Source organism: Erithacus rubecula (genome assembly GCF_903797595.1).
Source record: "Erithacus rubecula genome assembly, chromosome: 6".
Classification (NCBI taxonomy): domain Eukaryota; kingdom Metazoa; phylum Chordata; class Aves; order Passeriformes; family Muscicapidae; genus Erithacus; species Erithacus rubecula.
In genome coordinates, this window is record NC_136688.1 from 52,890,508 (window position 1) to 52,905,603 (window position 15,096).

General features: G+C 43.0%; 1 protein-coding gene across 3 annotated transcripts; it reads right to left on the reverse strand.

The window, feature by feature from the left end:
- Positions 1-213: 213 nt before the first annotated feature.
- On the reverse strand, positions 214-14,858 carry LOC306802962 (SERTA domain-containing protein 2-like). 3 transcript variants are annotated; one of them, XM_079307713.1, is made up of 4 exons: positions 14,711-14,858; positions 12,315-12,413; positions 11,219-11,337; positions 214-3,725 (listed from the first exon to the last, which is right to left on the reverse strand). In XM_079307713.1, the coding sequence occupies exon 4, from the start codon at positions 3,719-3,721 to the stop codon at positions 2,870-2,872; it is 852 nt and encodes a 283-aa protein (XP_079163839.1). In that variant the 5' UTR covers positions 3,722-3,725; positions 11,219-11,337; positions 12,315-12,413; positions 14,711-14,858; the 3' UTR covers positions 214-2,869. The 3 variants fall into 3 exon arrangements, with proteins under 3 accessions (XP_079163839.1, XP_079163840.1, XP_079163838.1); XM_079307714.1 differs by lacking the exon at positions 14,711-14,858 and adding an exon at positions 12,619-13,940; XM_079307712.1 differs by lacking the exon at positions 12,315-12,413 and having other exon boundaries at positions 14,711-14,851.
- Positions 14,859-15,096: the final 238 nt, after the last annotated feature.

Here is a 15,096-nt window from a genome sequence, read left to right on the forward strand (position 1 = left end):
AATTTCTCTACAGGTTTGTAAGGTGTTTAGTACTTCTAGGGACAAAGGATGGAGGAGATGGGGTATGTGGAGGAGGAAAAAAGGTACAAATGCTGAGGGAAAATGTTTTGCCCTTTTGGTCTTTCACTCACAGAAAGGTGGCAAGGTGCCATAGATTTTTTTATGCTTCGTTTTTAAAACAGTCGCATACTGAAGGCTCCAAAATATAAGTGGTTTAAATGCAAAACTGTGGCTTTTATTTCCAAACATACAATAAATAGGTCCACCACAACTAGCCTCTAACTTCATTTTACATGGAAGGATTTTAAAATTAGTTTGTGCATATTTAAAAATTAAACTTCCCTTTGCACATAATTCCAAACATAACCGAACTGCATTACACACCAGCTCATGGTCTTGGCACTGTGACAGAAGCAACCAATTAGAAACAGAGCTCTGTAGCCAGGACTTGTACAAAAATTGCATTTTGAATTGTTGATAAAAGACCTAGCAACAATTAAATATTTTGCTGCAGTATACAAAAAACTTTAGTACATAAATGTTGAAAAGTTCTCTTCTGTTTCTGTAGAGACTGCAAGGTAAGTGGATTTATTAAGTGTTCACTATTTGCTATATGATACAATTTTCATATCAAAATATCTTTACTGCATAGTAACATTCCATATTTTCAAATGCAAAAAGAGATTAGATCCAGTCTTTTTACTTTATCCCTCATCACTGAATTTAAAGACATTTTTAACCGCATCTCTGTTTCATCACAGTGCAGAAGGCCCTTAATATTTCAAGGATTTATTCAGTCATATTTTTAATACAAAAGTAGAGGCTGAGGAAAAGCCAGAGTAGTCTATACACAATGCACAATCTGTGTACATTCTGAAGCTGTACCTCTTCAAGAACTAATTATACACTCTTCAAACAAATCCCTTTATCCAGCAATTCAAAATGCTTTAGATCAGAAGTTTTATATTAGAATCAATACAATATATGCATATAAATACATTTATACCCTTGGGTTGCTAAACAACCCAGATGGCTGCGAGGATGTGACCTGAAATGGTTCTCCATTGGCCTGGGATACCAAATTATGTTGGCAGCTAACTGTTAACCAAGAGAGTCACAGTAAAAAATGGAGATCTCTGCACAAGGCAGGTGTGCCACAGCATCAGTTAAGACTAGAAATACCAGGTGACACCCTGGCCCCTTCAACAGGGCCAGGATTTCAACTTCTGTGAGATGCAACACACAGGCAACATTTTTCCTCTCTGCCAACGCTCCCTTCATAAAAAGACTCAGCAGAACAACAAAAAAACCAAAAAATACAACAAACCAAAGCAAAGGTTTTACAACTGCAAGTTTCCAAGACAGGTGCTGCAGCTTTCAATAACAAAGTAAAAGTTTTATAATTAAAAAAAGAGGAAAAAAAATAACAAAACCCAAACCAAAAAAGCAAAATGTGCAAGTGTGAAACTCAGAAGATGATAGCAGGGATTGATCTAGACCTCGGTTCAGGATGAAACACAGAACCCAAACTGCCTGATGGAAAACCAGTTCTCACTGCAAATCTCATCTCCAGCTGAGCAGGGTGTTGGTGTATCTGTATAAAAAGAGCCTGCCCCACCCAGGACAGGCTGGGGCAGCAGCAGTGAGTGGGCACAGCCCCACGGGAGCTCCAGGGGCTGGCACAGCAGTGGGTGATGTGGTCTCAGTGTTCTCAGCTCAGCTTCTGAAGGGATGCAGAAACGGTGACCGAGAATCCTCCAAAGGTGCTAGAGGTTTTCAGCTTGAAGCGTTTCTTCCCATAATGCCAGGTATACAAATGTGTATCTTTTTAAATAATATTGCACATAAAAAATCATCTTAAAATTTGTAGTGAAAGCAGGGTTGTAGGACAGTGTTTTCAAAAAGAGAATAAAAAGCTACCTGTACATAGTAAGTTTTAATTTAAAGAACGCCAAGATTATTCAAAATCTAAGCACATAATACTGACAGAAAAATGTTAAATTGCACAATCTACATATAAATTAATTTGCAAATACTTAAACGTTTTTAAACATTGAATACCCTTGATTTCACAAATCAGCTAGGTCACTGTCAAAGGATCAACTTAATGAGTTAAAAGTACTTTCCCCCAGAAAGAAACAGAAATAAAAAGATTTGCAGTCTCAGATGAAGCACTGGAAAGAGTTAAAGCATTTCAGCTCAGAGGTAGTGCTAAACACATCCAACTAGAAGTCCATTATATTTGAACTATGATGAAATAACGTAGTAAAATGTAGAAAGACTATAAAATTTACAAAAATAAATAGTTCTGAATGCTTTAGAAAATGCAAGAGACTTTGTTGGTACGTGTCTTGATCTGCTTTTCTGACCAAAAGAAAGCAAAGCGTGTCTCATTTTTAAAATATACCCATCTCTAGTAACGTGTCTGCAATCCACACAATCTAACTCTTGCAACTTGACAGATGCCAGCTTGGCATAAACTCTGATATTAAAAATAAAGTGGAGGCATTGTAAAAGATCACCTCATATGAAATTTGCTTTGCATGTAAATTCTTCTGTCAAATTAAAAATTGCACATAAAAAAGTTTATTGAAAGAGGCATGAGGGGTGATGAGGGTATGTGCCCATTGTTCCACATACACCCTGGAAGGAAAATGATGATTGCACAGTTCTGATAAATAATTATTTTTTTAAAAAAAATCTGCCACTTTTTTGGTTTGTAAGTTTTGGAATTACTTAGAAAATCCTACTACGGACAAATTATTATTTAGTTTGTTTTTTAAAGAATTCTTTACAACTATTCCAGTGGCTTTTATCCTGAAACCAAATGAAAGTGGCAGTTTAAAAGTATCTTTGGGTAAAACAAGTATCAGGATCCAACGAGAATTTCCATGATGTGGTCCAACTCACTCAGATCTGTTCTACATATCTGAATGTTGTTTGCTGAAGAAGAATTACAAGATGGGAAGGTTTTCAATGGTTCTTCTGTAGCAAGAGATGGTGATCTGGGCGGCATCAGGGGTGGGCAACAGAAGTCTGAATCATACATCGAAGTGTCAATATCTTCAAAAATGTCATCTATTGCCAAATCCTTCAAGTAACTGGTTGAATTTGAAATCTCAAAGGAACCAAACACACATTCAGCTCCCTTCAAATCCTGTCTATCATCTTCTAGCTTCAGACCAGTATTTTCTGGAAACTTTGGCTGGTCATCTCCAGTAGGAACAAGACAAGTAGGTGGGCTTATATCTTCTACAAAGTCTAAATCCTTCAGAATAGATGAAATAGCAGATGACATGTCGTCGTCCGAAACGATGAGCAGGCTGTTCTCAATCGGGTCTTCCGCAGAGCGCAGGTCGCAGCAGTGAGACTCCTGCTGACCAACACCTGAAGGCAACTGAAGGGGAACCCCAGGTGACTCCATCCCTGTGTAGCTGTGAGCAGCAGGAGCAATGCCAGGGCAGATGCTGACGGGCTGCTGGCTGCTCTCCTGTCTCATCTCCTCCTGAATCTGCCGCACGGTGTTGGCGATGAGGACGGAGCGGTGCAGGTTGGGCTCCACCAGCATTTTGTAGGTCTGTAGCTTGGTGAGGCACATGTTGAGCACCAGCTGCCTCTTGAGGGGGTAGGGCAGACTTCGACTGGAATCAAAGGCACTCGAGAGACCAGCCATGCTCTCCTCATAGTCACTCAGCTTGCGCTTTAGGCCTCTCCCCAACATGAACCTGCAAGACAAAAATTGTGAATTAACCTTAGGCTGGCTCAACACACAATTCTGAAAACCCTCTAGTGTACAATGCATTGGTTAGCTTAGACTTTTGGTGTCACATTGAGAGACAGAAAGAAATCCTACACAATAGTACTGCCATTGAAAAGATGCACTTTCCAGCTAAATTGTTTCATGGCAACTTATTTTTTAAACAGAAACATGGAAGAAATATACTCTTTTTAAAAAAAGCTGCATACTTCTAAGTATATCTGACTGACCACATGAAATAAAATAGATGCTTATATCAAGGATCAAACAACTATAGAGAATATTTCACCATTTCCATTTTAACATTCATTCTTGGGTACAGCAGGTAAGATTTCAAGCTAGTTTTCAATACCTATTTTGATTTCATTAAGGCATTCCAATGCCTTGCTCAGTGTCTCTGAGAATTCTATGCAGGACTGGTTCTTCTTTTTTTTTTTGGTGACTCAAAATTGTTTTATAGCAAGACCAACAGCAGGGCCTTCCATGGGAATCCTTATACCCATTCCACAGCTTGGTAGCTTGGTTAAAAGGGAGGAAATCTGGCTGAGCTCACAGAGAGATAATGGGTGCTCATGGCTGCTAGTTCCCAACTTGCTACTGACTTCACACTAAGAACATCAGGCAGGAAGCTATCAAACAGCATTTTAAAAACAACCAATTTTGGTAAAACAGTTAGGAACAAAAATAGAATTTAGCTGCTTTCAATCTGCTTTGTGTGCTCTTGCATTGAAACACACTAAGTCTAGAACAATATGGTAAAAAAAACTATTACACACAAACATCTAAAATATAAGTGATCCAAACAAATACCTGCTTGGGTACTTTGTAAGTTTTATTAGGGACAACAAGCCCTATGCAATCACTCATATAAACCCAGGAAAGGAGTATACTCTGCACAGAAAACACTGGCAAAATCTTAGTTACACACATCCTAAAGTGTCCGTGAATACACCTCGTTCCCAAACTATTAAAAAAAATTCAGCAATCATAAATTAGACAGCAGTGGCAGATTAAGGGCAGATCCTTCATGCACAATGATCCAGACCCTGCATGCTGCTGAGGGCCTCCCAACTTCCTTTTCATGTGAGCACTGGATGCTGCCAGCAATAGCTCAGCTGATGGCTGCAGCTGCCAGCCTGTTGCTAGACTTTTGGGGACAAGGAAAAGGCAGCAGGATAAAGCCTCTTTTACTTTCAGGATTTCTCCAGATTTGCAGGGAGCATGGCAGGGCTCCCTAGCTACATCCATCTGCCCAGACAAGGCTGTTAGGGAACTCAGCTCCTCTGAAGGAACTGAAAGCAAGCAAGCAGCACATTCTCCTCAGCACGACACACGAGAGAAAGCAGCTGCTACAGCAGTTTAGGTGTCAGTCTTCTCAATAGTGCACACTTTTTTTTTTTAAGGACATATCTGGACGAAATTCAACTTGTCCTAGGACTGCATTTTTACTTAGCAGGGAGCAGTCTGGTCTATCTTCAGTTCATTAGCATAGTCACTCTTGAAACAGCCACAAACTTTAATTACTTGTAATTTTACCACTGCTGCAATTTTTTAACTTTGGAACTGTTTTTCTCTAAAGTTTTCTGCTGAAGTGCCACAGCAGCAGCTGAATCTCTTTAAAAGCCAGAAGGTGCCTGGATGTGGTGTGCCTGTTCACCTGGGTCATCTTCCCACACTGATCATGTATCCCTCTCCAGCTCCAGCACCCCATTAGAGCAAACAGATCCAGCCAGTACTGGGCACTCCACTACGACAACAGAACAAATCTGGATACAAAGTTCAGGCACAAAATATAATAACAAAGTATTCTGGGGAGGCAGTGTGTGTGTCAAGGATCCTCAAACTACTGACAATACCGTCAGGAACTGGTAACTTTTAACACAGTCTATGGAAAATCACATTTATGCAGGACAAGTAGACTGTTGCTAAATATACCAACTCTTGTCGTGAAGACCGTAATTTATGCAAATCATAAACTCACAATAAAATTGTGAGCTCTCCATTTTAAGTAGCATTTAAATTGGTGTACTACCTCAGGCATTATTTCGTAACATCACTGTCAGAACAAATATTATGCATCAAAACAGTTGTTTCTTCACTGAGCACCATCATTCCTATACACTGCAAACTAGTGGGGTTTGTTTATTTTTAATTTTTTTTCCTCTCAATTAATTATACAGAACAAAATTTACATAAGGAAATTAGGTTAGGACCACTCAGGAAACAGCAATTCTGACACTTCATACATTCAGAATGCTTGGTTTTGATAATTTACTGCTTTTAATTTTTTTTTTTAATACACATTTATACTTTGTTATGCACACAGGACACACTACTCTTATCTGTTTTAAATATATAAATGATGTTAATTCCTAACATCTCAAAAATGTGCTAGTATTTAAATTCTGTAAGCAAGCTTAAAAAATAAGTAGACTATGATATGCAAGGATGCATAATTTCAGAAAAAAAACTTAATATAACATTTTACTTTTCAACTCAAACGGTAGTCTATTTATACTAAATACTTCATCTTCATGTAGGCAGACACTCCTCTTTTCATTCCTCAAATTTCCTTCATAAAATTTGTCCCAGAGCATTTTAGAAATATGTAACAATGCCTGAGCATGACAGCACTTGACTGTAAAAATGAAGTGCAAGAAACACTATTTGCTCCAACTTCAAGATGTTTCTACTTAACATACTCCCCGCTCCCAAGGTGTGTTTTTAAAACAAACAAACATAGTACTACCTTACATTTTAGAAATTCTGTCTAACATTGTTTTATTTCCTAACAGGAAGGATCCCCTACTCTCCCTCCAGGATTTAGAGGGCTTCAGAGGTTACACAAAAATTTGGAAAAGGCTACTAAACCCCATAGTACTGTTGGTACAGTGGATTTAAAAATGACTAGTGTCATGGTTGCTACAGGAGACATTAAATTTCAGTTCTTGTCAAACACTCAGCTGCTGACCTACAAAAGACACAAAGCCCCTTTGTTAGCAGCTAATCTACATTTTATCAGGCCTTTTGCTTTACTTTCTAACACAAGAATTTCTGACTGGATCAGATCCTTAACAAACTACTGTGTATTTTCTAAGTAGCTTGTTCTTCTGTAGTGCTGTGTATTGACACCTCATCCCAAACCCAAAATTCAGACAGATGCTCCCTTTCACAGCATTACTTTGCAGCAGAGGATGCTGATGGCATTATTTAATTATGCAATGCTTACTCCACTTCAGTTTTTGGTAGTAGGGCAAACAAGCACACACAAACCCCCAGCTGCCTGCTCAGAGCAGCAGCAGTGTCAGCCCTTCCATCAGCTGACACCGGGGCACAGCCAGCTCAGGGCAGCACAATCTGGGGGCATAAAGCACCAAGAGCCTCCAGAAACTTCACCCTCCTAACTCCAGCCTAACTCCAGGAACCTACTCACATCTCAAAAAACTGGATCAACTAACAGGATTTTGGGATGTGCCAAACTGATAACCCGGGATTTGTAAGTAAATAAACTGAGTAAGAATTAAAAGTTTATGCCAGTGTTAAATGTGAGGTCCGTACATGGCTGTTCAATTGTAAAAGCAGCAAGCTCTAAGTCACCCTTTTCCTGAACTTGAAAAAGTTCCACAACAATTTCTTTTTTTTTTTTTTTTTTTTTTTTGCATTCAGATGATCTATTTTAGAATCTTTTGTCATGAAAATAAACAGGAACAATGAGGAGCAACACATCTCAACTTTTTTCCTGGCATCCTCTCTCATTATAGTAATGCAAACTGAGCCACAGGCCGTTCATGGCAGAATGTTTTTTTAATGAAAACAGTTTTTCAGATATAGAGAAAAGGAAGCAAAGTGAACTTAGTATTTGAGAGTACCAAACTCTCTATTCACATCACTGAACTACAATGGAGTCTACATAGAAATTCTGCCCTGACAGAATGTTCCTCAGTTCCTTCCAGTCCTCCATGGAGGACATTTCACAGCAACTCCTCTCTGCTAAGATGGGAAGAAGCATCCAAGCACTGTAATCCTACACCATACCAGGGTTTGAAAAAACTGGGGAGGGAAGAGGCATGTCCCTGGTTGGCAAATCCACACAATACCAAACAAACAGGCCTGGTCAGGGTGCAGCTACTCAGAAGAAACATTCCAGGCTACCAAGAAAAATTCACATTGCGACGTGTTGTGGACAATACAGAGCCCGTGCCACCATTTCAGCTCCATCTGTCACTCGCTCTGACAGTGCAGCTGCCACTGACACATGGCTGGGAAGTACAGCTGGGAACACTCTCAAGGAATAATGCAACATGTGAAAACCCTCAATTACTTCTATCTGGGCAAACTACTACTTAAAAACTTTTTTGGAAGATGAGGGAGAAGAACTGAAAAGTTAAACAATGTTTAGAACTCAGAACCTCACAGAGCTTTAATTTTCAGTAGAGAGGAGCTTCAAAAAATGAGTGCCACGATTAGTGTTGCCTGAATACAAACTTTTCATGCACAAAACCACACTGTATTAAACTACACAACAGTTATTTATTTACCACTGAATGTTTAAATAGCAAGATCATCAATAAAGTACCTGGCCTTCACTATGCAGATAAAGATCGTTGAATTCATAGTGGCTCTTTTCAGCTTTTCTTTTCAGAGTATTATTAAATCCAAACTTGTTTGATCCTTTCTGTACAGCCACACTGCTGCATTTTTCAGTCCAAGACTGTCTCAAAGTGAAATACTACTTTTTCTTACAGGACAAAAATAACAGCTTTGTAGGTGTGTAAGCACCTCACGAGTGAAAGCTGCCTGTCCAGTTTGCAGTAATGCAAGTGAAGTATTAAAATCAAAATTAGAGACTCCTTGCTATTGCAATTTGGGCAATTCCCTTTCAAAGTCTCCTGTGTCTGGTAACTGTAGAAACCCTGTAAGAGTAAAGACAGACAGAAGTCTCTCTGGGCTGTACACTTGTGTTAGTGACTGACCAAGGCTGGCTGATAACCTGGTGTTCTGCTCTCCCCTCTATTCCATGGACACATCTCACAAGCACACATCTATCTGCAGGAAGTGCAAAGGAAGACAAACACCCCAAAAGCTATGGCTGTTTCCCAGAATTATTTGATGGATGCTGCACACTACTTTTAATGATAATCCTTCCCCTACCCGACAGACATTTTTAGGCAACACAACTTCATGAGCAGTTTTAGTGAAGTGCTGGACTGGCTATTGGCTTGTATTTCACGCAGAAGAAAGTGCACAAGAAAATGGAAAGGCTGAAAGTGTAGTTAACAGACACAGAACAAATCCCTTCCTCCCATCCAGGCTTAGTGCTGATCACTTGGACATGCCTTACATAACAGTGTAAGCTGTCAGAGCACACAGAACATCTCTGATCTGGGGTCCCCAGCAAGTGCTGGAGATCCCCACACTACATCTTGGCTGTTACCCAGAGCAAGCGAGGGAAGGACTTAGGAAACACCAAAGTAAAAAGCAGTTTAGACCTGAAGACACTTCCAAACATACAGCAGTGTGTTTAAGTCCATTGCCTCCCCACCCCCTTCAGCCCTGCCCCAGTTTAGCCAAGATGAGTAACTGCTGGAGAAGGCACAATGACTAAAAGTGTGCATACAGGGAGGAGTGCTGTCCTACCAGCTTACTGCCATACCTAACCTCCTATGCAACAACTTGTTCACAAGAGTCAGAAATTACCAGAAAATAGCTGCTCAAAGAAAGAAGACTTAATGTCAACTTTTCAGTTAACAAATCCTGACATATAGCACACCCACAGTCTGGTACAAAGCAACTGAAACACAGAACCAAGATATGCTACTGCTCAGACTCAAGAAACCCCAACAAAAACAACAAACAAACCCAAAACCACCACCCCCCCACCACACACACACACACACACCAACCCTGGAAACAAAAACCCCACACCTAAGGATTTCCCCACATTCTGAAAGTAAGACTAGCCTGAATAGCACTCATTAGGTACAGGAAAGGAATAAGAGGAAGACTGAGTTTAGCACAGAATTATTCTGGAATTAATAAAGTCCCCACTGCCATTCACTATGTATGGAAACAGAAAATCAACCTGTATCATACACAAATATTTTAGGAGCTGAAATGATGTTTAGGAAGCACTTGGAATTAAGTTTTACCTTGATTTATAAGTTAGTTTGAAAACCCCCACAACACCTGTTTATGTTATGTCTACTGGGATCTGGAAAACTCCTGCACTTAAGGACATCTTTCTAAGTTCCTTACTCCCATTTCATTTCACAAAGCACTGATAAGAGCTTTGCTTTACAAACCATGGCAGCTAAGTTTCAGAGCGTGGCCTTTCACTCTGGAGAAGGAACTTCTCTGTTAGGATATGTACCTTCCACAGCTAAAATAAGTGGGTGCCAGTGCTTACTAGAGAGAAGCTTCCATCCTTAAAAAATCCCAAACTAAACCACTATCACTCTTGTCTACATTTATTAATAAAGGTCAGGTGTATATTTTTAATGAGTGTGTGTTTAGTAAGGTTTTTTCAGGGATTTTGGTGGATTTTTTTCTTTTAAGTGGAAGCAGTGCCTGGCATCATTTAAACTAAGAACCAATACTAGCTGGCAAAAGCTAATACATGATCAAGAGTTACTAAACATAGAAACTCCTGTACTAGAACTAAACTATAATTAAATGAGAACATAAGACTAATAAAGGAAACAAGAACCAAACCACCATGGCTCCACCAAAGTATCTCATTGGAAAGACAAAGGATCATTAGAGCTGCAAATGCAATGTCAGACCTCTTCACAGCTTGTTCCAGTCAACTGAACAGTTCTCAATCCCATATTTACTTCAAACAGATACTAGAGGCATTCACCTATATAAAACTGACACACCTTGTAGGGTTACAGAGATCTAAAAGATCTACTAATAAAGGAAACTATAGCTTATTAAATACTAGAAATTGGCATGCCTATATTTTAACAGAAAAAAATGGACAATTAACAGTAAAAGGAAACAAGAAAAAAAAAAAAAAAAAAAAGCTCTTTTTCTCATAGAGGACTGTGCATTTACTCTTTCAGTAACCAAATCAGAAATCCTGGAATTTTCTCTCATAGGTCACAACTTTACTTCAGTATCTGAAATGCCACCTTCTCACAAGACAAAACTGCAGCTGAACAGTGGATCTTACCATAAGATTGAAGCTTTACTTAAGCAATTTCTAAGACAAACATCAATCTTAAGGCAATATGCTTTATCACATTGCAATAATTCCCCATTATGAAGTAAAAAACAGTAACTGAAATTCAGAATACTCAAACTAAGGAGTTTTTACCTTACTTTATATTATATATCCAATTTCTGAAAGATACATTTCAGTTTACCATTCTAATCCACAAAGAACATCTGCAGCCCATTATCAGAACATGCTCTATGCACATAAGATACAATTTCATAAAAAAAAATACAAGTAGTTACCCTTAGAAAACAGAAAGGAGTCCAGGCAGGAAGATTCTGGATTTTGCATAAAGTGTGGTCATCCAAGAGTCTTGAACTATCCCAGAGGCCAAGCCATCCACAGAGGTAGGATGATGCGACTTAAGAGGAAAAACAAAACAAAACAAGAGTATTTAATTACAATGTGGTGGGGTTTATTTATTTTTTTTTAACCAGAAGCATTAAGCACACAATTAAATGTAACTTTTAAAATGATTTGTGTTAAATTCTATTAAAGCAGATAAATATGGGTAAACCCCCCTAAAATTCATGAACACAGTGAAATAAGAGGACCTAACAGTTTCACCTGTGAACACAAAAAATATGGAAACTATCTTTCATAAATGAGTATTACAGAATGCTGATCCTCTAAGTGTTAGGCTTTAGGACAAGGACTTAGACTGCTACTTCCTCAGGTTATCGAATGCCAATTTACAATTGTAATAATCTCCAAATTATGTAATCAGGAGAGAGAATACTATGCATTGTGAAGAACTACATTTCAGAATTATCCCCTAACACACAGTTAGATTTTTATTTAATTCCCCAACTTTCCTCTTTCTCAGCATACACAAAATGAGAAAACAATTGACCAGGTATCTTACGATTGTGTCTAATGTTCAGTGTGGCACCATTACCATCAAACTCCTGATATAGCAACATCTGCAGTATGGCTAGAGACCACATGGGATTAAATCATGGATTAGCTCAAGGCATTGGAAACTGGGAAATGTGAAAAGGCTGAAGTGACAGTAAACTATGGACTAGGCTAGAAAATGTGGAGGGAATGGCACGATCCATGCTCTTGAGGTCTCACCTCCACCTGGAGAATCAAACAGCTAGGAATCCCAAGAATTAAAGCCCTTGCAGGGGCTAAGAGCCTGCAGCCAGGGCTGGATGTGACATGCCTGTTTGTGCACATCACACACACAGACACCTGACCCGCCTCCCAAACGCACCGCAGGAGCAGGGATCAGTACTGTCTGCATAAACACAGGCCTCTGTCACCACAAATCAAAGAGTTCAGACAAAATCATTCACAAATCTTAAAGTAATACATAGTGAAAGGCAGTCTTACATTCAGACAGACGGGCAAGTAAACGCCTACAGTTCATCTTACATAGCAACTCATAGCCTGATGCTACCCAAGGGCTCCTCCGCTTACAGAACCTCGGAACTGTAAAGATGCAGTAAAACAGCAATAAAATGCCCGTGACCTAAGCAAGCCAAATCTAACCCACAGCAACAAATACATCAACATCTCCCTCCTCCTCCTAGAAGCTGACTTTTTTCCCAGCATAATGATATCCATGTTATCTGTAAATAACTAAAAAAGGAAAACAAAAAAGCCCCAAACAAAGAGACAAATAAGGATTCATAACCTATTTGCTCTGAAACAGCAGGCTTCAGATGGTGACTATCGAGTTTCATTAAAATGTACTTGCTAGGTCACAGGGAGATGTGTGCAGGCACTGCATTTTCTATGCACTGAATATAAAAACACATGTTTTAGAGTTTGAGGATTCTTTAATGCTAAAACAAACTTACAAAGCTAACAAGCATAGTAAAATGTTGGAAAGTTTTAGATTTTAGCACCTTAGGTAAAATACCCCGAACCCAACAAAATCAGAACCACTATAAAAAAAAAGTACTGTTACTTGTGTTTTAGAAGTCCAACATTTTGCTAGGAGGAGATGAAGTCAAGAAGTTTTCAATTTTAATTTCTTTATTAGATACTTCAAAGGATTCCTGCAGAAGTAACTGTGGAGGTTTTGACGGTTTTGACTTTTGCCCTGTATGATTTCAAACTGGGTTGAGTGTCAGGAAGAAGTACAGAAGTAACGCTATTAAGTTTAGTTTTTACAATCTGTTAGGGGAAAAAAAAACAACTATAGAAGACACAGGGTAGCTGCAAATCAATATGAATTATATCTCTAAATTACTTTTTGTCCTCCCTTCCTAGTACGTGCTTGGGGGTCATTTTAGAATTTTGAGATTACAGCATCATTTCAATGTTAATGGTATTTCCCACAGTGCAGTTAACTGCCTGAACTATGGAATTTTAGCCACATCAAAAATAAAGTGGAAAATTACTGCATAAAGCTCCTACCTATGCTTTTAGAAACGAGCATGCCAACACCGTTTGAAAAATTCCAGGCCTAACTAGGGCAGAAATTATTAACTGCACCTATTTGCGAGCTTAATCTGCAATATGCATAAAGACCCATCTTAGGCTCCTCCAGTCCTATCCACCTGCTCACAGCCCAGACTAACAAACGTTTCCTAAACCAAACGAAACCTGCTATTAAAAGGCTGATACATCAAGTCGCAGCTACCAAGCGGCAGCGACCAGGAGCGCCAGGATGGAGCCGCCGGGAATCAGGGAAAGCCCTTTCCTGCCGCCCTCCCGCAGCCGCTCCCGCGGCTCCTGCCACCATTTGGCCTTTGTGGAAGGAGCGCCGGTGCTTCCTGCGGGCGTCCCGCCCCCCCCGCGGCCGTGGGCAGCGGTAACCAGAGACAACCTTGGGCTTCCCGAGCTGCGAAAAGTTACACTCCTCCCCCTTCCTCCGCCCGGCTCGCTCAGACCCCGGCCGGGCTAATTATAACTGCGCGAACAACTTCCACCGCCGGCCGCGCTCCGGGCGCTGCCCCCGCTGTGCCCAGCCCGGCTCCCCGGTATCCCCAACCCGGCCCCGCTGTGCCCAGCCCGGCTCCCCGGTATCCCCAACCCGGCCCCGCTGTGCCCAGCCCGGCTCCCCGGTATCCCCAACCCGGCCCCGCTGTGCCCCAGCCCGGCTCCCCGGTACCCGCACCCGGCCCCGCTGTGCCCCAGCCCGGCTCCCCCGCACCCGCACCCGGCCCCGCTGTGCCCAGCCCGGCTCCCCGGTACCCGCACCCGGCCCCGCTGTGCCCAGCCCGGCTCCCCGGTATCCCCAACCCGGCCCCGCTGTGCCCCAGCCCGGCTCCCCGGTACCCGCACCCGGCCCCGCTGTGCCCAGCCCGGCTCCCCGGTACCCGCAACCCGGCCCCGCTGTGCCCCAGCCCGGCTCCCCGGTACCCGCACCCGGCCCCGCTGTGCCCCAGCCCGGCTCCCCGGTACCCGCACCCGGCCCCGCTGTGCCCCAGCCCGGCTCCCCGGTACCCGCACCCGGCCCCGCTGTGCCCCAGCCCGGCTCCCCGGTACCCGCACCCGACCCCGCTGTGCCCCAGCCCGGCTCCCCGGGGCCGCCGTCCCTCCGCACCTCCCCGGGTTCCGCCGCCCGCTCCACCTGTCCCCGCTGTCCCCTCCTCTCCCGCCGCCTCGCCGGGTGCCCCTCCACCACTCACCGGCAGCACCCCCCCCCCCCTCGCCCCGTCAGGGCTCCCGCCGCCCCCCCCCTCGACCTCCCGCCGTGCCCGGCCGTCACCCCGCGGCCGCCGCTGCCCTCCCCCTGCCCCCGGCTCCCTCCCGCCGCCTCCCGCCCGGCGCCCCACCTGGGAGCAGAGCAGCCCCCGTGCCTCCGCAGCAGCCGCGCTCCCTCCCTTCGGCGGGGCTGGGACTCGGCCGGGAGGAGGCGGAGGCAGCGCCACCCCCGCCGGGCCCCGGCAGCCTCCGCTCCGCCCTTCCCTCCGCCCGCCGCTTCCGCGGGGGGGCGCTGCGTGCGCCGCGCGCGCCAGCTGCCCGCCCTCCCATTGGCCGCCGGCGCTTTCAACCTGCCCGGCAACCATTTTCTGACTGGCCGGCGAGCGGGAAGGGCGGGACTACGGCTGGTCCCGCGGCGTCGTCCAATGAGAGAGCCGGGAGAGCCGCGAGGGCGGGGCCTCGCGCTCGCCTCGCCCAATGGGGACGCGGGCGCCGCCGAGTCCCGCGTCCTCCGGCG

Coding starts and splice junctions, on each gene's coding strand:
- LOC306802962 (XM_079307713.1), bottom strand. CDS start 3,721: ATGTTGGGGAGAGGCCTAAAGCGCAAGCTGAGTGACTATGAGGAGAGC.